Below are 23,373 nucleotides of genomic sequence, written 5' to 3'. Positions count from 1 at the left end.
GTTAACCTTATGAGAAATGGAATTATTGAATCTTAACAGCTGTTTCAATTAAACAAGTTGGTTATGTTCTATGATGTTCAATAGCATTAAAGTTACAAGGATTACCAACAGGGTGCAGCACTATTATTTCTTTTACATTTATGACAACAGCTAATTTGCAACCAAAAGGTGAGTGAGCGTAGCGAACGAACTTCAACCTGGAGGCGAGTTAGCGTAGCGAACGAGCTAACCTGAAGGCAAGTGAGCGCAGCGAACGAGCTCCAACCTAAAGGTGAGTGAGCGTAGCGAACAAACTTCAACCAGGACGTGATTGAGCCATGTGAACGAGATAATCTTGAAAATTAAGAAGTTAAACGGGGCAAAGCCCGCGGGTTACAGCTAGTTTTTTTATAAAATATAATATGTTAAAAACAATCGATTTTTGTTCATTTTATTATTACAATTCATGAGTAACACCAAAATATCTGGAGGCGCCGGGTATCGATCCCGGTACCTCTCACATGCTAAGCGAGCGCTCTACCATCTGAGCTACGCCCCCAGTTGGTATTAACAGTTTGCAAAATCATTATAAAATAAGTTACAGGTTGTTTTATTTTTAGTTCTCCAATAACATGTCGCATCATTGCTAGGAATGCTAATTCAAAATTTGGAAATAACGTAAAGTAGGTATACACAACACAATAAAAAATTCATTACTGTATAAATGTTCAATTAATGCAATTTTTGCTATACAATTAGATGAACAAATGAGCCAAAATAAATGGCTAAATCGATTCCCGTAGTATAGTTTGCTGGAGATTAGCTGGGGTGCAAGATACAAAGTCGCTCACGACTATCGGGCTGGAAGAATCTACCCAACCAGCGATACTTTGCAAAATATGACAAATTCTTGGATATCTGAAGGGTAAGACATACCTTATATTCTTCCAATCCAAACAAACTCACTTGAAAAAGTTTTAACTACAAAAAAAAATTAATTATTAAGTTAACATATCCGTAAATTATTATGGAATTATTTATCACGACCATTTAGTATAAAAGACTTTAAGTACGAAGTACAGTTCGTATGTTGTAGAGGCTACAGCATGCCAGGCTGTAGTGGTTATAGGGACATCCATTATGGATAAGCTGCAATACTACCAACAACAATGTAGATGTATAAACATGCAATCCTTGGCAACTTGCCTTGCAACACCGTTGCCGACTAATCATTTATTGAGTACTTATATATACACACAACTATGTACGAAATGACACAATAAGCACATTCATAACTTGCTTTTGTAAAGGTAATGTATTAAAAAAAAAAAAAAACTAGGATAAAGTAGTGTATTCGATAATAAATGAATTAGGGTGGAGTGGGGTGGAACCAGGGGGCAAGTGTAACCGCAGCTTATCAATCAACTGATAAGAGAAGTTTCAGCTTAATTGCCATCATTGTCTGGACCTTGTTCTAAGGTTCTTAACCTTAAAAAGCTAAATAACATATTATGAAAAAATGTACTTTTTGAATGTTAAAAAAGGTTCCATGCGACCTTTATATGTAAATTCAAAGATTAAACTTTGAAAATTTGTTGTATTTACATTTTAAAAGTAAATGTAACAATATTTTGTGTACTAACTATTGTTTGCATGTAGATTCAGAATATCACTTCAAATTTATTACATTTCTCACAACTTCGATTTTCCAACCGTGGTTACACTTGCCCCCAAAATTTTGCTGTTCGGGCAAGTGGAATATTAGTAACAGTTCTAGAAGCTGAGAAAACGGGGTTTTTTTTACTAACTTGCCATGACAATATGTGCTAGATTTTAAAACTAAATATTAAAATACATTGTTTCAAATGAATCATGTGCCCAGAGAGTTATACTACAACCACACACAATGAATTGTACTATTTTTCTACAATTTCCTACTTTAAAATATCTTTCAATTTTACGTTTCTTTACATTTTACAAAGTTTTCCGCAAAGGTCTACAAAAAAGTGTTTATAACTCATTATTTTTTTATAATTAAAAAAGTCCCAGAATTTCAGAAAGTTTCCCAATTGACCCACTTGCCCCTCATTACTATCCTATCAATGCGATATATTGCAATATATACAGGGTGACAAAAAAGTCTGGAAACGGTTTAATATCTTTTTTTAACTGAATCCGTTAGAAAATTCAAACCTTTCACATCAACTTACATGTATGAAAACTACTTTTTCCAAGCATTGTAATTTTTTTACCTCTACCAGGGGACGACCCATGAGGAGTAGGTACATAATCTTTAATATAAGCATAGGTTGATATGCACACCATTTTAAAGGGTTAGTCAAGTGGAGTTCATTGCCGGAAACCGTGTCCAAAAAGGTTCATCCGTTACAAAATGGCAGCTGTCCAAAGTTCTTGTGAAATATACCTGCACAGGCCTTAGTATGGGCAAATACTCGTATTAAACATTAGCTTGAGAGCTTAGACTGTATTTTAAAGTCAACTAGCTCATAGACTAATAATATTCAATCATCAAAACAAATTTAACCGGGTTTTAGATTTCCCTGCTAATGTTGACTATGAGTATTTACCAATACTAAGGCCTCTGCAGGTATATTCCGCAAGAACTTTGAACTGCCGCCATTTTGTAACGGATGAACCTTTTTTGACGCGGTTTCCGGTAATGAACTCCACTTAACCAGGCCTTTAAGGGGAGATGCCCAGTTTTTCGGTCAAAAAATTAATTTTTTGTTTATTGCATTGAAAAATTCGTCATCTTTTCCTGATTCAGAAAATATATAATTTTAATATATTTACTACAGTCTAACAATCATAAAAAATAATATAAATAGTACTACACACTCGGTTTTAGTCACAATGGGCTGAATTAGCGTCAATTAAATTTAATGTTAGAAATTTAATTTTTTTGAATGGTTGCACTGAATAAATGTTGTTGCTAGGTTAAATAGTCAACAAAAATCTTTTTCTGTTTGTTTTTCTTTCTTCATAACATATGTGTATATAATAATAGTGCTGTTTGTGATGAGGAATAATGTGGCATAGGGTAGGCCTAGGCTTGACTTTAAATGAGTTTTTCCGAAACTGTGTTTTTTAATGTTTAGGTACCATTTTCCAGACTACTATAAATACCACTGACTTCAATTTTTTTTCTGTTACTTAGGACATCATGGCCCACAAAGTGTACTAAAAGTTTGCTTCTATGTTTAAAAAAACATTAACAATAAAATTAATTAATATTTGTAAAATAGTGAAAAAAATTATATATTTTAAAAATTTTGATAAAATATGATTTTTTTGGTAGAACATATTTAAATTAGTACAGTTTGTCTTAAATGTCAATACAAATAAGTAGTTAAAATTTGATATGCATAGCTAAAAGGGTTTTTTCTTAAATGGTACCTAAGCAACACGATGTTTACCCATATAAAATGCATTAAATCTAAAAAGTGGGCATCTCCCCTTAAAATGATGTGCATATCAACCTATGCTTACATTAAAGATTATGTACCTACTCCTCGTGGGCCGTCCCCTGGTGAAGGTCAAATAATGGCAATGACTGCAAAAAGTAGTTTTCATACATATAAGTTGATGTGAAAGGTTTGAATTTTCTAACGAATTTAGTTAAAAAGATATTGAACCGTTTCCAGACTTGTTTGTCACCCTGTATATAAAGGGTGTCCCAATAAGAACGCCGGATATGAAATGTTAATGAACCATATATTTTCACGCTAAATTTACAATATGAAACATGAATCTTAAAGCATAGTATCTCCGATTAGTAGAATATTATGTCTCGTAAGTGTCCACCTGCTGCCTGCTGACAAGCCCGACATCTCTTGACAAAGTTTTCCATCACTTTTTCACACACTTCCTGTTGAATGACAAGATCAATTTCCTCCTTCAGGTCTTGGATTGTTTGAGGATTATTGGCGAAAACAAGTGACTTTAAATATCCCCAAAGAAAGTAGTCACACGGTGTTAAATCGCGCGATCTTGCTTAGATGGCTATGCAGCGATGTGTGCTTCATCGCTGAACAGCAAAGTTTTTGTCATTTTCTTATTGATTGCCAACCACCCAGTTTACAAAATCAAGCCGTTTTACGGGATCTCTTGGCTTGATCTCTTGTGCGAGTTGAATTTTGTAAGGGAACATGTGAAGGTCTTTTACCAAAATTCTTTGTACTGTGCTCCGAGTTAGGCCTAACTGCTGACTACGCCGACGAATCGATGTTCTTGCGTTGTCTTCTACACTATCATGTACAACCTCAATATTTTCAAGGGAGCGAACTGCCCGACTGCGCAATGGTCTTTTAATGTCCAAAAACTGAGCAAATTTTTTCGAACTTAGAAGTTAATCTTCGGACAGATGACTCATTTGGTGCATTGTCCCGGCCGAAAATAACGCGCATCTTCCGCACCGTTTCAGCAAACCGTTTCCCGTATTTGTAGTGCACTTTAACTATGATCAAGCGTTGATCCATCGTGTAGCGATTCATGACAAAAAATGGGACCTAATACTGATAACATAGCTGATAATTTGGGAATTCCTATCGAAATACATATAAGGATAAGACGCTCTTGAAATCCGGCGTTCTTACTGGGACACCCTTTATATAGGCTATATAATTCGGATATGGCTTGCCCCCAGGCAACTGAAACCACAAAACAATTTTTTTTTACTTATTTTTATTTTTAAGAATTTGTTATGGTACAAACAATTTCACAATTACAAGTATAATATTACCTAAGCAATGTAAGGTCAAAGTTGAACAATGCTAAAACCTGGTTCCACTTACCCCACTTCCTACACATACACCCTAGGTAAATTAGTTAAACTAACTGAAAGAGAATTTTCCAGTAGAATGAATTTCTTATTACACTTATTATTATAACTAACTTTTACTAAACTAATGTATTATTAGTGTTATGTACTAAACTTCTCCTCAAATTTACTGAGTTTAAAAATAAGTAGGAAAATAAGTTGTTGCGAAAACACTTTTTTAATGATTTGATATCGAATGGTAACATACTGTTCAGTGGTTTGTGTAGCCAAAAATCAACATAAATACATTTAGTTTCCCATGCTGTGAAATTAGTAAACTTGTGGGAACTGAGGCCACAATCTAATACCCGTTGTGATGTGCCTCGCATGCCCGGCTGCGCATGAGTGTGCTCTCCGACTTAGGCCCCGTTTATGCACCAAGTGCGGTAGCGGTAGCGACAGCGGGAGCGATTTCTAACACCATTGGGTTAAATGGGGCTGTTTATGCACCAAGAGCGATAGCGATAGCGGTTGACCTCCCGCTGCGATTTCTAATTCGCCCGCTGTGTAGTTAGGAATCGCAGCGGTTGCTTGGGCTGAAGCCAGGGTTGCCAACTTGACCCACGCGCACGTGCACTTAGGACAAAAAGTTGTGTTAATTATTTGGCAGAGTTTGAGTTGGCAAGACTGTGTCCCCCTTCCATTCTCCTTTAACCAACCGCTACCGCTATCGCTCTTCGTGCATAAACAGACTCATTTACAGCGGGAGCGGGCCCGCTATCGCCCCGCTCACGCACTTGGTGCATAAACGGGGCCTTAATTATGAGTAGAATTGTCTGCGTGTGATTTACTGTTTGGTTATAATACTAAAACATATACAAGTTTTGTTTATGTTATACTATGTAAACAAATCGAATTATTTGGATAAGTTCAATATATTTCGACTTGTTGAAATAGAAACTATGTATTGTACATAAACCATGTATAACCATAAAAATGTATTCAGATTATCCATTAGGACTATTTAAATCTAAAAGAAGTCAGAAATTTTTGCTATCCAATTTATTGAACCTAGCATCATAGATTAAAGGGGTAGACAATTCTACTACAGTACCTATACTCCTTTAATCTATACTAGAATTATAAAAATAAAAAATAAAACAGGAGTGAGAAAATATTTACAAAGTTTATTTACTTTCTGACATATTTTTATGGTTTTAATTATCACAAAACAACCGGTTCAACAAAAGATTGCGTACAAAATTAAATTTGCAAATACAAAATGAGACTACGGCACACGACTAGCAATCGAGCTACACGAGAGTTGAGCGGACTGCAGCTTAACAAATACAGGCACTACGGGATGTCGGTGGACACCAAGATGCTAGTTTCGTGTCGGATATCTTTGAAAACTGTTAAATCGAATCATATGGCTAGTAAAAGTATACGCCATTGTCACAATAATGAAATACAATACTAGTTTAGTAGAAAGTAAGAACGCTCAAGTTTCTTTCAAAAAAAATAATCAAATATTCTATTATCAATACCTTATATTGAAGAGAACCAAAAATCTAACTTTGAATTAATTTGTGTTAGAATCCAACATGGCTTGTGATTATGACAGCAGACAACGTAAAACATGATCAACTTGACGCCACTTCAGGGATTGGAGGAATTACGAAGCCATATAAAGATTGAACGGATACAGAATTAGCTTGCTATCAAACGTTGGGGGTCTTGAATATTCCCCCCGACCACCACATTAGTCTTACATAAAGAATTAACGACATTTCAGTTACATATTAAACAAAACTTTTGATCACTACCAGCACCAAAGTTTTAGACTGGGTGATTATAAATATGTAATATCGCAAAACAATATATCTGGAGGCGCCGGGTATCGATCCCGGTACCTCTCACATGCTAAGCGAGCGCTCTACCATCTGAGCTACGCCCCCAGTTGATACAACAAAGGTGCTAATATTATGATGTTCGTCTATGTCAATACAGTTTGAACTGTATAAAAAGTCAACAAAAGACATGACAACGGACACCTTTAAAAGCCACCAAAAGCAATAGTGATCGTAAAATATTACTAACCCAAATTAAGCTTTTTCACCATTCCCACCTCTACCAACAAAACCGAAAAACCCGGAAATACCAAATAAAAAATATCAATGAAAAGTCCTGCTTCTCCTGTGTATAGATACTTAATTATTTTTGCACTTAGGGTAACAACATCACCCAATTTTTTTATCAATATTTATATATTTTATTTATGAAATAGATGTAAGCTGATGTTTGAAAGAGGGGTTTTTATTAGCTACGGTACATAGCGATATTTAATAACCTTCATACAATAATTCATACGGGAAGAAAGTAAAAAGTGATCAATTCATTGATTAAGTAGTAATTAAGTAGTAGTTAAGTAGTAGTTAAATAGTTAAATACCAATAAATAAGTTTTAGTATTTAATATGTTAAGAATTATGAAATATAATTGTTATAATTGAAAGCCACGAGTAAAATATTTGTGTAATAATCTTCCATTCAATGTGTTGGTTTTATTTTTGTTACTTTATACTGTTCTTAAAAATGCCACTCTTAAATTTAAACACAGCTGTTTGTTTCTTTAAGAAAAACACAAATTTCATTTGTGACACTATTTTTGTGAGTCTCATTTGTTACACAAAATCATTTATTACTTAATTATAAAGTTTCCTTGGACTGTATTATAAAGAAAACACTTGATTCAAAATTGTGAATTTTAAATTAAGGTAAGTGAGTCTACAATCAGTCTATGGTAGAGCATGAACCTTAACAAACAGCATACTACACTCATTGGAACATTTACAAATTTTGTTTATGTATTAGTTTTGGTTAAGAAATATAAATTAACCTATTCACATCCCACTTCCTTGGTAATTTTGGATCCACCTTTGCTAATAAGCAATTGTTTCAAGTTGTTTTTCTTAAAGATTTTTTAATAAAAGATCCAATAGTTTCTGAGTTCATGTATGACTTTACCTATATTTTTGGTATATTACACTGACACTCCACATATGCAAAAGGCTAAGAACCGTTTTATAGACGTGATTCAGAGATGTAACTAACCCCAATATCTCTTTGACGTTTCTCACGAAAGAGTCAATATTATTTTACACTGTTAAATTATATCATTAATATAGTACTCTCTACGAAACTTACAATCTTACTTGTGGTTAAGAACATTGGTAATTCCTCTGGAATCCATTTACAGAAATGCACCAAGTTGGGGCTCTCCTTTACGTTCAACGCCTAGTAGGCAGAAGATTTTAGGCCAACTCAACAGTAACTAACAGAGTCTTCATTATTCTCACAAATCTTATTTCTCTTGTGAATTTTGACTGTTTCGACATTGAAAGATTGACATTGAAACAGTCACTAGTAGGTTAGGTTATCCGGTAATATAGAGTTTGCTCAATCAGATCACATAGGCTATTTTACTAGCTGTGGAAAAATGAATGGCGGATCGCCATGTTAGCCATGTTAGTCTGTTTTGCTAAATAAAAATGCGCAAAATCTTTAATGTATTCGTTAACTTGCCAGTAAGGACAATTATATTTGTCACGCATTCTAACAAAATATTACGAAGACGGATCCTAACCACTCGGGGGGGGGGGGGGGGGGGGGGGTAATGAGCCATTTCACTCCACTAAGTAGGCTAGTCTGACATGTTGGGGTGGCATAATGAAAGTTGTTTCGTCACGATAGACCATGATGGAGACATGGCACAATACCAAGCTAGTTGTTATTAAGATATGTTTATATTTGTAGCCCAAAAATTATTTTTCTTACAATGTACATGTTCTACCACTGATTTGGGAAAGCAAAGTGGCCAATTCGCGTACTTTGTTAAAAGGACAAAGCATTATCATATTATTACTGCGCAGTTACTAGTGTTGACCACTCTAGATAGTATACCTCGAGGCCGGGGATTATTTAGGTACCAATTTACTGGTTACAATACAAGAGTGTCTCGCATTAATATTTCGTTTAGTACCTATATTAAAATAACTAAGACATAACTTAACACATCACATATTACATCTTATTCCATGTTACGAATTTATTTCAGAAAATGAGTGGATTATTAATAAGTAACATTAAGACTGAAATTACAAATGTGAAAATCGAACCGTCAGACGAGACCAAAAAGAACCCAAGTATAACAAGCTGCAGTTTTCAAAAACAGAGCTACCTAGAATTCGTTAAGCGTATGCAGTTTAAATGTTTTAGAAAACGTGATCACCCAAATGAGTCTTCTGCTACTTTGAACAACGATACAACCCAGAAGATGGTTATAAAAACCGATAGTAGCATTGTTGTAAAAACTGAGAATACAGTTGTAAAAACTGAGAATACTGTTGTAAAAACTGAGCACACATCCCAAGTCTCTTCTGATGATGAAGTTGAAACCTCCTCAGATGAACGCAAACGCAAACACCCGAGCAGACGGTTGGAGAAAGAGAGGTTTCTTTGCGACGAATCTGAGAGTAAAACATTCAATCGGCGTCTGAAGAGACGCGGTCTCACTTGTAATACATTTAAATGTGAATATCCAACCATGCAACTGAAGGTAAAAGGATGTGATATAGAAAAGCCTGGAAGGAATCAGCTAAACAGGAAACCAAAAGTTGAACGACTGGATAATAACACATATGGACGAAAGCGTCAAAACAAGGGGCTTCACGGAGAGAGTATTGAATACGAGACGCCAGCTAAAAAACCACGACTCGTAAATCGCAAGAATCTAGTGGTGGCTGTCGTGAAACATCTCGGCCTATGTGTGACGAGGCGTAAGGGACGAAAGGGGAGTAACACACACAAGGAAGGACCACGACAACTAGGTACACCGACCTTGCTAGATTTAGACGCGCCTAGTCGATCGGACGATAAGTCTGGTGGGAACAAATCTTGCTTGAACTATGAGCGGTTGCTCAGAGAATTTGTTGTACATAAAAAGGAAGAGGTAGAGACAGAAGGCCAAACATTGTATGAAAAGAGAGTTTGCGACCTACTGAGAGATCCTGCTCTCATTGACTTCTACATCCCTCCAGCTCAAGGTATACCTTCATTTTCGGTTTAATCAAAAATATTTCTTATTTATAAATCTTACTGATATGATAACGGTCGGCACAAAGATAATTATGACGTATGTGCGTGTACTAGGACTGATTAGATGAACAATTTTGGGAATGTTAATTGGAAAACTAGAAAGATAAATTGTTGAAAAATGGTTTAACCCCGAGTTTTTATGATCTTAAGTTCCGATGTTTTGACATATCCTAACATATAAACACTATTAGGGTCAAAATCAATCTAATTTGATATCAAAATTCACAATTCATGATAACAGCCTTCTTTCTGATTTGAAGGCGAGCGCTTTAACTATTATTTTGGCATATCGGTATCATATCTCTCTTATTAAGTCTGTGAACGCTTAGAAAAATTGTTAAACGCAATCCTAATTTCAACACTTTATCTAGAGGAAAGGTAAATGCATCATATGCTCAGTATTTTTTATTGTTTGCAGTTGAAGTAATATTCCAAAAAACGGCGTCAGAGCGAACAGCAGAAGAGACCTTAAGGAAGATCTGCGAGTTCAGAAAATGGCCAGAACCAGTAGTAAACATCAAGTGTTCAGGGAAAGTCGGATTCTTCGCCTCATGTACTGTGAAAACCTTGAGTATTCGAACTAAAAAACCTGCTTCGAACGAAGACTTGGCGAGAGAATTGGCCTTCGTGGCGTGGCTGGAATGGCTAGGTCTTGACTTCCCAAACCTGGCGAGTGCAAGGGCAAACACTTATTTCTAGTGATTTTCTGTGGGATAACAGTAGTCTACAAGTAGTACTGTAGTGATGCTATAACTAGGTCTGTAAGCAAAGACATAATTCCTTTAAGCTCAAATTAATCATATAATATTCCATAAGTACGAATAATTCAAAATTTTCATACATTTTCACTGTGATTAGAGAGTAAGAGGAAACAGTTAGTTGTATTTGTAAATTATGTTACTGTGTGAACCAGTCAGATTGCCTAAAATTCTTCGTGAAGTCACATAAATAAATAATTACTTCAGCAAGTTTGGACAATAGGTTGACATTGGTAACAGATCAGGTAAATAGAGCAGCATTTCTATCTTAGCTAGGAATATGTTTTTGTTTAACCACAAAGAAGTATACAACTGAAGTTGGGGCAATGTTGTAACTCCATCGCTGTAACTTTAAACAATTAAAATTAAAGGTATATTTGATTCATTCATTTAAAGCATAAAACTGTAATTTCATTTAGATAATACTAAATAGTGGTGTTATGAAAAATAGCAGAAGTGTAACAAGATTATAATTTATACCAATTAAAATAATTGTTATATCAGTAAAAAAATTAGTGGATGAAGATTCGGCAAATGCTAAGTTTGTAATTTGTCTGGATAAAACGGTAGTTGTCAACTTATAATATGACAATCAGCATCCTAGAGTGAAAATCCCTAACAAAAACTGCTCCTTCCTAGATAGGACGTGACACACACTTTTCTAAACTATTTAACTTATTTAGAATTAATTTATGGCATTAGTGTTATGTTATGATATGAATTTGAAACTTGTAAATGTATTTTTGCAATGTAACAAGAAAAAACGGCTAGTTATGAATCAGGTTACTTCTAAATCTTGGAGGACGAAAACCGATGCAAACAATTAAAAATGTTCGATACATTTATATGACTGCATGGATTAACAAATTAAAATGGCTTAAAACTTCTTTAACCGCTATATGTTACGAGTTTTACAATGTATTAAAAAATATTTCGTTATCGGTTATTTAGTGGAATTGTATTCTAAACTACAGTATAACGCAAGAAATTTGTTCAGGTTACATCTTACGGTAAACAAATTCCAATCTCAAATATCCGAAAGTTATACTTGCATCTTTGTGTGCGCGAAAAATGAAGATTTTATAAAACAAGTTAGGATGTTCAATTAAGTTAGCCGCCTGCACACCTTACGAAGAATTACAACTAATATCACTAAAAATATACTTAAAAACTTAGATAAAATACAACACGAATAGTTGAGGAAAGGTAAGGTTTCGTTGAAAGTTGAATGAAAAACCTCATGATTAATAGTACAGTAAACCAAAGGTGTCATAACCACCCTGTAGTTTTATTTTACTTTGCAGCTTAACATATAGTGTAAAGTAAGAAGTTGAGCATAAGATTTAATCAGATTTCATAAGCCGTAAACTGCTATAAATCTTCGTAGCAAAGTAAATACTGGTAAACTTTGGTAGAGAGTCGCATGATGGATTAACAGCTTTTATTGTGAAACTTTGGGAGAAGTTGATCGGATGTTGGATTCTTTCAGCGGTTAAAAGTTTTAAGGTCTAGGAGAAGACAAATATAGTTTCGTGCAAAAGTAGAAAGTTTCTCTTTCAAAAGCATGCTAAGATTGCCAGGTTAAAATGCATACGATTTTCGGTGTGGCAAGTGTAGTTTTGGATTCTACGTATGTGTATAACAGTTAGGGCGAACTTATGTCAGGTACAATTGAAACTTATCATGAGGCAGAATAAGGTTGGCATGATTCGTCAAACGTAAATAAATTTTAAAACAGATATAAGTGTTCAAAGAAATAAACACTTCCATAATAGTTATCAATGGATTCAAAGAATAGGCCCCTATTACACGAGGTAGCCTGGTGACGTCGCCAGCGACCAAACTGGCTACTCAGCTTGTCAAGGGTCATTGATTCTTATGGATGTTATTACACGAGGGTAGCCAGCGACGCAGCCACACTTTGGCGACCGACTGGCTACCGAGCCCCGTCGCCACTGTGGTAGCCACTGGCTACCCATATTGGCGACGCTGCGTTGTAGCATATGGAGCTTATTACACTAGGTCGCCAGTATCACGTCGCCACTCGGTCAGTTCATATCACGGGGGTACTTGCACACTGTTGTGTTACGTTCTGTTGTGTTGCGAGTGTGTGAATTGTTCACTTCAGTTGATAAAATGTCTATATCATCCTTTATGACTCGAAGAAACTGGATTGTGACATACGAAAATAATTGAAACATTTTTTATTGTCCGCACAGAGCTCATCAAAAAGGGTGTAATATAACCCTTTTGATTCTCTTGCACTAAGCATTGGATGAACGTACATTTTTCTCTTCCTTTGCCTCCTTTTCTTCAGAAGTAACAGAAGGAGAAGATACTTATAATCACTCTTTATTCACTGTAAACACCGCCCATAACAAGTACAAGTGCAAGACAAGCACTCACAACAACGGCGCCACGGCGGTAAAATTCTGGCTACTCAACTGGTTATAGGTTTGGTGGCCAGTGCGTCGCCAGCTACTGCCGCTGGCGACGTCGCCAGGCTACCTCGTGTAATAGGGGCCTAAACAATATACGAGGAGGATTATATAAACTGGATGAGTTATACGTTACCATACATTAGATACTGAAATTAAACATGCCATCATCATCATCATCCTCAACAACATCATATATTAAAACGTGACAGGGTTTTTTTATATTTCATGTTTCTAAATCAACCTCTTGACGGATTTTCATGATTTTTGTGTTGAAAGAGAGATAATTTTATGAACTAGGGAATGTCGAAGCCATAATTTTAGTTTAGGGTTTAAGTTTTTTAGAAATGAAGTTTTAATTTTTTTTAGTCTAGCAGGCGAATTTAAAGAATGTTCACTGCAGGGACCTGTTTCATAATAAACTACAAACTAATATTATTAGTAAATCAGCTGATTGCCCAATGCAAATCTGATGGAAATTACAAATTACAACGGGCCTGGTAATTTAACTAACAGCTGGTTATAACTGCCATTGAAATGTTTATGTTATAAGTTGTTTGTTTACAAAAATATTGTTCGTCGGTGTTTGCCTACATACTATCCTATATATTAAAACGAAACAGGGTTTTTTTTATTTCACGATTCTGAATCAACCACTTGACGGATTTTTATGATTTTTGTGTTGAAAGAAGGATAATTTTGAGAACTAGGGAATGTCGAAGCCATAATTTTAGTTTAGGGTTTTAGTTTTTTAGAAATTAAGTTTTGATTTTCAAGAAGTCTAGCAGCCGACGGACGAGTTAAAGTCGTTTTAGTGGTGGTTTAACTAACAGCTGGTTTCTAACTGTCATTGGCATGTTTATGTTACAAGTTGTTTGTATACAAAATACGACGATATTGATCGTCAGAGTTTGCCTACACACTATTTTACTTTAAAATGCTGTTTATTTTCTACCGTAAAAGATCTATGTTATCAGAAGTAGGTCTCCAGAAAACTGACCTGCAGGGTGTCAGTTGCAGTCAGCTGCAGGGTGTCAGTAGAAACCTAAATCGATTCATACCATATCATAACTATCCCAGTAATACTGTATGATTCAGAAACTTGATGAAGGGGTACATTCCAAAAGTAGACCAATAGGCTCGGATCTCGGATGGGCTGGGCAGGCTTTGCATGGCGGAGAGAAGATACTTCAACTTTTAAAAGTGTATTCCAAGAAGTACTACAAGGTAGACGACCACTTGGAAGACCAAGTCATGCAAGACATCTTCAAGCTGGTATCTTCCTGTCTTCCTGTCATCCAGAAATGGCAGGGGATAGAAGAGAACGGGAGGTCAGGATCATTTTAGAGGTTTCAGTGGCCAAGGTGGTATAATAAGATACGGTAAGTAATAGTAGGCCTATGCAGTGGAAGGTGGTATGTAGCTACTGTACTCAAAGCCAGTGTGTGTGTAAACTAGCTGTTCTGAATCATAGTCAGTTTTAATTGACTACTCGATTCCCGTACGTAGGACGGGCCAACAGCTCGTTTCACTTAAAAATTTAGTTTTTTTCCTATTGTGAAGGATCTGCGTTATCAGGAAATCTGGAAATGTGTTACTTTGAACTATACATCTCAAACACTTGCGTTTAATCATTTTTTTCGTAAATGCAATCTGTGTAAGCGTTTAGTTTATGCCATTGATTCTTTTTCTGTATATTCGAATATGTGTATGTCAGCAAACTAAAATTTTGGTTAGTAATGAAAGTAGAGCAAGAGCCCATGACTGCCAGACTTCGTTATTTTATAAAAGCTGAAAGTTTCTAAGCGCATGTCCCCAATTCAGTTAAGAATGATCAGCGACTATGAAATTTAGATCTTGGTTAGGCCTACTTTGGAAAAAATGTAACAAGGGTCTGAAATTTGCAAATGACCTTCGTTATAGTCACGAATACTAGAATAAAACCCGGTATAGATCATAAACATAAACAAATAACGTTGTTGGCCCGAATCCTATACTAATAACATTAACATATGTTTTGGCAGATCCATTTAAGCAACGTTAAATAACGTTTATTTTCGGGTAAAAAACGTCATTTGTTTATGTTTATGATAAACAAAACAAAAAAAACTAAACTATGATATGAGTGATAAACAAAACTAAAAAAAAATAAAAAAAACTTTTCTTTTCTCTACGGTTTAGGTGCAGTGGTAGAACATTATGGCTATGGTAGATGTGCTATAGCATATAGATTAAAAGAACAAATTTTTCTTAAACCGTATCCTCTCCCATAACTGCAATAAGCATTTTATACTTATATGGAAACCCCGTACGAAGGACGGGTACTCTGCCAGTGTTAAAATAGATCCAAGTGTGTTGTAGACTACTCTATACATGTAAGCTGCTAACACTATAATTTGACTACGAATTGTTGTGCGTCTACGGCTACAGAAAGAGAATAAGTTTTGTCAGTATTCTTGAAACAAAACCAATACAATTTTGACATATTGTACCACTACTGTCTTATCTTCTACTGTACAATGACTTTCATGTTGGTTAAGATATAAAACAATCGATTGAAAATAAATAAAATACTATAAGGTTCATTTTGTGGACCGAACCTTAAAACACTGTTATGCATTTATTCAGGCGTCTCCATTGTCGTATTGTTGTATGCTAAGACCTCAAGTAAAAGTCGAAAGTGAGGTACACTGAGTGAACTATTTTGGTGTCGTGAACGCTAGACTCAGCGCTGCGCCAGCAGACCTCGGCGCGGAGTCAGCAGTAGGTAGTACAGCAGTAGTAGGTCACCCTTTCATCAGCGGCTGACGTCCCCAACATGTTATCATTGCCTAACAGTCTTGGTTCAACCTTGCATTACTAAGCAATGTACTGGGGGCGTAGCTCAGATGGTAGAGCGCTCGCTTAGCATGTGAGAAGTACCGGGATCGATACCCGGCGCCTCCAGATATTTTACGTAATTGTAGTACTAATAATATTTTGCTATTATTTGTTTTACTTTTTAATATCATATAGGTTGTACGTACTAAGAATTACCAATTACATGCTTATGGGACCACGGGCGCGGCGACGGAGACTTCATCACCCATGGCAGTGCTGTAGGCCACATGACTATGCAGGGCCTCATTGAAAGATTTTTAACCACAATCACGAGATAATTTGAGAATTGGAATTTTATGTACTTGCCTTAGTTTGTATATGTTAACAGTTGGCTTGAAAGGTTGCTTAATGAATACATGTTAAGTACGGTGTTTAATAATTTTACAATATCATGAAAATTTGTCGTATTTCCAACTTAAAATAAAGTTTATTTAATTAATATACTATCTGTTCCTGAATACAAAATTGTGTAAACCCATATCAAACTTTACCTTATATTTCATGGTATTGTCAAGTTGCATAGTGTTTCACAAATGAATAGTTAAAAGTAATTTTAGCATTATTTGCTTTATTGTGTTTATCGTAGAGCCAAAATACTTTTTATGAACAGGTTAAACTCGAAAAGGGTTCAACTACCTTTAAAGGTTTAAGGCTCAAGTATATGTATTTCTGTGGGAAAATGCAATGCAGACGAAGTAATTAGATAGGGGATTATACGAAATACTTAAAATCAGTCCCTAAAAGGACTGTTCACACCGGCGTAGCCAGACGTATTAATACTTTTTCGGAATACGTAGCTGACGTAGCTCTTAATGTAATTCATAGAGAGTGTTCACACCGGCGTATTAATACGTGAGCTACGGAAGCTACGGCGCTGCCGCTACGCCGGCTAGCTACGCGTAGCTCGCATCGCCGAATACGCGCATGCGCACTAGCACACCGGACTGTCACCGCCACCCTCCCTCCACCTTATAATAAATTTATTTAAGCGGTAAATGTTGGATTATAACACAAAAATTAAGAATCACTTTAAAAAATCATTAAATCACTATAACAGGTTTATACTCAATGCTATAACATAACAACCAAGAAAACTTTATATGATCAATATAATAATACTTCATCATACGAGTACCTAATGTTCACTAACATTTTGCTTGTAAATCTCCTTATCAAAAAAGTCTCTCTATGGCTTATTATGGTTCATATTGTGGGCTGATATTTATGAAACATTAATGAATTATTTTTAGACATAGGCCTACGTCTTACTTACACCATAGAATATTTTATCATGTAATCCATGGATGAGCAAAATTATTGCATGTTTTCTGATAATATTTATTTTATATTATAATATATCACAAGTTTTATAGTCTACTACTGTATATACGGCCTAAAATTAGAGTGAAACATGTTTATCAACATTAACTCATTAATCAACAGACTTTTCAGGGTATACTATAAAAGCAGCAATTGAACCGTGACAATCTTAACTGAAATCCATAAAACGCTAATAAAAATAAACAATAAAATTACAAAAAAAAATATTATAATAAAATAAACCAACAACAGCCGGCTCACCGGCTACGTAGCCGTCAGACGTAGCTGCGGTGTGAACAGTGCACGGTCAACGTATTAATACACCGAATACGTCTGCAGACGTCGGGCTACGCCGGTGTGAACAGGCCTTAATTCGTTTTATTGGATTCCTTATGTTCAACACAATGTAATCATAAACACTAGGGCAGCAGATACCGACTTACAACCGGGATCAGCTTATTATAACTTACTAATCATTGTTTAACAAATACACCTACGTTTTTATGTAAACATTTGACGTCGTTGGAACGTAGGCCTACTACTCGTATTGATAATCGGCGGTTGGCAATGAAATAAGTATACTGAGGACTAAACACTCACTGAAATCTCCTTTCCAACCTTTAGCCTCATACCTGGAACATAACGGCAATAATTAATCATACACTTAATACTAAGTAGAATCACACAGCCACTGTTAAAAATATGGCAAACTACTATACAATTCATACATATTATACACTTCATACTGAGAAGAATCACACAGCAACAACTATCAATAAAAACTACTATACACTTCATACTGAGTAGAACCACACAGCCATTGTCAAGAACATGTACACTACTATACACTTCATACTGAGTAGAAACACACAGCCATTGTCAAGAATATGTAAACTACTATACACTTCATACTGAGTGGAATCACACAGCCACTGTCAAGAACATGTCAAACTACTACAAACTTCATACTGAGTAGAATCACACAGCCATTGTCAAGAATATGTAAACTACTATACAAATCATACTGAGTAGAATCACACAGCATAAACTTCATACTGAGTAGAATCACACAGCCATTGTCAAGAATATGTAAACTACTACAAACTTCATACTGAGTAGAATCACACAGCCATTGTCAAGAATATGTAAACTACTATACAAATCATACTGAGTAGAATCACACAGCATAAACTTCATACTGAGTAGAATCACACAGCCATTGTCAAGAATATGTAAACTACTACACACTTCATACTGAGTAGAATCACACAGCCATTGTCAAGAATATGTAAACTACTATACACTTCATACTGAGTAAAATCACACAGCCATTGTCAAGAATATGTAAACTACTATACACTTCATACTGAGGAGAATCACACAGCCATTGTCAAGAATATGTAAACTACTATACACTTCATACTGAGTAGAATCACACAGCCATTGTCAAGAATATGTAAACTACTATACACTTCATACTGAGGAGAATCACACAGCCATTGTCAAGAATATGTAAACTAAAGATACAATATGGAAATTTTGTCAAGATTTAAAAATTACTCATGAAACAAAATTAAATTAAATTAAGGGTGAACCTGTGTAGGCTCGTTTGTAACGAAATAAAAATTCGTCGAATTATTTTGTTGAAAGCGAAAAATAAAATGTACAGTAATGCTTAACTTTTGAATTTTGACAAAATTTCCAGCAATTGGAAAATCTAATCACAAAAAATTTTCCAAAATTAAGGCGTTGGCAAGGTCACAAAAACCGCATTATTTGTTACAGTTTCTTAAATTATAACTGTTTTGTGTGCTCACTCTCACCTTAATCTTGGAACAATTTTTTTGATTAAAATGTCAAACAGCTGGACAATTTTTCAAGATTTCAAGAACATCGGTTATATTGACCTTAGGCGAATAGGCTTTGCCATGTTTAGCATTTATTTAAGATACATATTAACATGTATTTCTTATGGAAGGACTAATTGGATAAGATCTTAATTACATCTTGTAAATGGTTGAACGAAAATAGGTACATAATATCCTTTTCTTGTAGGAGATATAATATTCTTAATTTTCTAATTTAGTATAGGATGCAAAAGTTCATTGTTTTCGAGATATTTAGGAAACCCCTAAAAATAGTGCCTAACAACGGTCATTTCAGACGCCATCTTGGATTGAGAAAAATTACATCCAAATGTTTTTTGGGTTACTATCATCTTTCAAAATATATTCAGTTTTTGCCTTAAAAACAAAAACACGAAATTACATATCGGCCTACACTAAAATTAAAAAATCGTCATAACATATAATTATTGACTTGACAGTAGGATTACGGTGGGCATAATTTTTCTTTATATTCAGACGAATATTCATTCAAGAATAACGTTCGTTATTCGAACATGTGACATACTGTCATACGCGCATAGTTCAGATAATAAACCGGCATTCGCACAGTTACCTGTTGTCATTTCCACGGTCAATAAATTCAAATTTAGGCCTCTAAACATCGTCCCTCACTCAACTATTTGCATGAATTTATAAATATATAGAAAATAGTTTATTCCATTAGCCTATAGACTGGTTTATACCGCCTTGTATTAATAACCGTTCACATGTCCCAGGACGCTCCCTAACGTCCATTACTCCGATTAACTTTGAATGGGAAATACTGTAATACTATTTTAACCCTTATCTACCCTACTTGGCACTCCTAGGGGAGACAGAAAACGACCCATTCAACCTGAGCTAAGGAGGGTTGGACCACTCAACAAATCCACCCCTCACAAGTAAGTCTATTCCTTTCCATTGAAACACCTCACGAATGGATATTAAATGAAATGTCGGATACACAACGACCGATATAAACTAATATGATAAAATAAACTAACCTCATACAACATATGTTAAAAACCCATGATATGTTTAAAGCATACAAACTGATTACCTATATTAACTTTATAGAACTACTCCTGACGAATCACCTAATTGCATGTTGCTGTTTCTTATAGAAAAGGAGAAAACACTTGGTTACATCTGAGAATTTTAAATAATAATTAAATAAAAAAAATCCAATTAAACCTGTCTACGAAATTTAAAAATCCATTGTTGAAGACTTTTTTCTTATTCACATCATTTAATTAATTATTTATCATATATTATTTGTTTACTTTTCAATATACAGGGTGATTGGTACTCAGTGTGACAAAAATTTTTTGGTGTAAGTACAAAGTAAATAAAGTGTGATGATGCATGTTCCATGTCTAAAAATTAGCTTCCCAAAAAATTATTTTATGTTTTTCAAAAATAACCATGCTTTTAAACTTAATACACCGATTTCTCAATTACCTGTATATGGATTTGAGTAGATAATGTCATTTTCGTGTTCAACATTAAATTTTGAATAAGAATAATACAAAATGACAGAGGATCAGTTGTAAAAACTCCATTGGAAATAGATTCAAAGATAAAAATTAGGATGTTTGATACAAATTTAAAAAACTATGGTCTATTGCATTTTTCACAACCTGTATACAATAAAGTGTCGGAATAGGTTAAAAACTGCGCCATTTTATAAGCTTTCCAACCATATGCTACACTATTGAGGTTTACATATTTTTTTGTTTGTTTTAGTGGTTTGAATGCCAGAAAACAGGGAACTTTTTTACTGTTTTACTGTTCAAGCTGAAACAAAAATACATCTTTTTCTTAATACATGCCGACTTTCTATGTTTTAAATGTTAAAGACACCATGCTTAGTAGTCTTCAAACCACGAAAGCATACATAAGCAGACATAAAGCTCAATGGTAGCATATGGTTGGAAAGCTTATAAAATGGCGCAGTTTTTAACATATTCCGACACTTTCTTGTATACAGGGTGTGAACAAATGCAATTGACCAATGTTTTTTTTTTTAGTTTTTATCAAACATCTTAATTTTTATCTTTGAATCTATTTACAATGGAGTTTTTACAACTGATCCTCTGTCATTTTGTATTATTCTTATTCAAAATTTAATGTAGAACACGAACATGACATTATCTACTCAAATCCATTTACAGGTAATTGAGAAATAGCTGTATTAAGTTTAAAAATATAGTTATTTTTGAAAAACATAAAATAGTTCTTTGAGAAGCTAATTTTTAGACTTGGGACATTTTATATGCATCATCATACTGCATTTACTTTGTACTTACACCAAAAAGTTTTTGTCACACTGAGTACCAATCACTATGTAGCCTATAGTGTTTTTCTTTCTTATAATTTAAATATTTTTACATTTCCTAATCCAATATCCATAGTGAAACTATTTAATATAATTTAGTTCTGGTAATGCATGGGAGTTATCACGTTTTATTCACATTGCTATATTTAATACAAATCTATACTTTTACTTGAATCAACTGGGGGCGTAGCTCAGATGGTAGAGCGCTCGCTTAGCATGTGAGAGGTACCGGGATCGATACCCGGCGCCTCCAGAAATTTTGTTTGATCATAAAACCGTTTAAGAATATTACCAAATTACACGAATATGTCCCAAAGCCTGCCACAAAAATTAGTACCCAATTTGTTGCCTCGTATGAACTATATTTATAAGCCGATACGTGAGTGATCGGGCGACAATGGGCAACAATTAGAGCAAAAACGTGATCGATCACATGTTGTGGGCTTTGTCGCTCGGCAGTCTCCACACACAAAGGGCTGTTCATTTATTGACGTCTTACACACTAATCTCACTTCCTTGACAACCAACACCTCGGAGTTTGTGGTTGGCGAGTGACATGCGAAACACGCATTGCGCATGGGAACACGCACAGCGCACTGTCAATAAAACAATTCCAGCTGTTTTAACAAAATCACGTCAAGACGTAATTTGATTGCAGGATAGGGTCCTTTTTAACCGACTTCCCCACTACCAACAAAAGGAGGAGGTTCTCAATTTGTTTGTGGCGATGTTTTTTTTTTCTATGTATGTTCACCAATTTCTCTGCGATTCTTTTACCGATCAGTGTGGTTCCACCACCAAAATAACCAGGAGAGTTTCTATTTGGTACCTTATATATTATGTTTAAGTATAATATTTGTTTCGGTGAAAAATTCTGAAAACCTTAAATATTCAACATTTATTTTGTTTACATTTGTGCAGATTGTTTACATTTGTGCAGAGAAGGCAATAAATAATGATAACATTTCTACAGCTGTTAGTTGAAACCATTTAAATGAAGCTAGAGACAATTCTTCATGAAACAGTTGCTTCATATTGATCAATAAACTATTTCTTGCCCTGCATTTTGTTTTTGTTACTATAAAAAATGTATTTTAACGTTTGATCTGATTTGTGTATACAGTAATTCTGTTTTTAGTATTGAATATTCTGACTTAAAAAAACATATATGTTTCAGTGAATAGCTGTATGATATTGACAAATAAAGGTGTATTGTGAAAACCAAAATGCAAAACAGGTCTAAATATAAATTAAATGCAATTATTCCTTACACGACCTAAGAAGTGTGACAGTGCATAATCGTCAATTGTCTTAAAAGTGTTAAATATTTTAATTACTAAACATGCATTTGCAGATGTGGAATGTTTATTGATATTCTCTACCCAGTTACAAATCAATACTATTATGCCTGCTTCGGAAAGTCCTAGAGGAAGATGATTTGCAATTTCGACTAGGCTATATCTTGATCAAACAAAACCACCTACATGGCTTGCACTACTTTTAGCTGAACCAATCTTTCATATACATATTCCATTTGCAGATGTGGAATGTTTATTAATATTCTCTACCCAGTTACTATAACATATCAATACTATTATGCCTGCTTCGGAAAGTCCTAGAGGAAGATGATTTGCAATTTTGACTAGGCTATATCTTGAGCAAACAAAACCCCCTACATGACTTACACCACTTTTAGCTGAACCAATCTTTCATATAATATTTTCCAAAGGTAATATACGTGTTATCGACCAATTTTCCACTTTTGAGAGATTTTTTAGTGCTGGTAGCTGAGGAATAACTTTCATATTGTTCCAAAAGGCTTGAGACGTTACTGTATT

The 23,373-nt window shown here is 34.8% G+C and overlaps 1 protein-coding gene and 4 non-coding genes across 5 annotated transcripts; 3 read left to right on the top strand and 2 right to left on the bottom strand.

Annotated features, from left to right (window-relative positions):
- Positions 1-465: 465 nt before the first annotated feature.
- On the bottom strand, positions 466-538 carry Trnaa-agc (transfer RNA alanine (anticodon AGC)). The gene has a single exon. It is a non-coding gene; the product is annotated as a tRNA-Ala (tRNA).
- Positions 539-6,644: 6,106 nt separating this feature from the next.
- Trnaa-agc (transfer RNA alanine (anticodon AGC)) lies at positions 6,645-6,717 on the bottom strand. The gene has a single exon. It is a non-coding gene; the product is annotated as a tRNA-Ala (tRNA).
- A 705-nt stretch (positions 6,718-7,422) lies between these two features.
- On the top strand, positions 7,423-11,103 carry LOC128988486 (uncharacterized). The gene is made up of 3 exons (XM_054409820.1): positions 7,423-7,535; positions 8,876-9,863; positions 10,334-11,103. The coding sequence occupies exons 2-3, from the start codon at positions 8,879-8,881 to the stop codon at positions 10,612-10,614; spliced, it is 1,266 nt and encodes a 421-aa protein (XP_054265795.1). The 5' UTR covers positions 7,423-7,535; positions 8,876-8,878; the 3' UTR covers positions 10,615-11,103.
- A 4,881-nt stretch (positions 11,104-15,984) lies between these two features.
- On the top strand, positions 15,985-16,057 carry Trnaa-agc (transfer RNA alanine (anticodon AGC)). The gene has a single exon. It is a non-coding gene; the product is annotated as a tRNA-Ala (tRNA).
- A 5,658-nt stretch (positions 16,058-21,715) lies between these two features.
- Positions 21,716-21,788, top strand: Trnaa-agc (transfer RNA alanine (anticodon AGC)). The gene has a single exon. It is a non-coding gene; the product is annotated as a tRNA-Ala (tRNA).
- Positions 21,789-23,373: the final 1,585 nt, after the last annotated feature.

Source organism: Macrosteles quadrilineatus, unplaced genomic scaffold (assembly GCF_028750875.1).
Source record: "Macrosteles quadrilineatus isolate MER2022 unplaced genomic scaffold, UCM_ALF_1.0 Scaffold_1__1_contigs__length_201487025, whole genome shotgun sequence".
NCBI lineage: Eukaryota > Metazoa > Arthropoda > Insecta > Hemiptera > Cicadellidae > Macrosteles > Macrosteles quadrilineatus.
The sequence above is the reverse complement of the archived record's forward strand: the minus strand, read 5'-3'. Positions and strand labels throughout refer to the sequence as shown.

Bases quoted from the DNA above. Each gene is read 5' to 3' on its own strand.
- LOC128988486 (XM_054409820.1), top strand. From the start codon at position 8,879: ATGAGTGGATTATTAATAAGTAACATTAAGACTGAAATTACAAATGTG. The intron at 9,864-10,333 runs GTATACCTTCAT...TATTGTTTGCAG, and splicing joins CTACATCCCTCCAGCTCAAG to TTGAAGTAATATTCCAAAAA.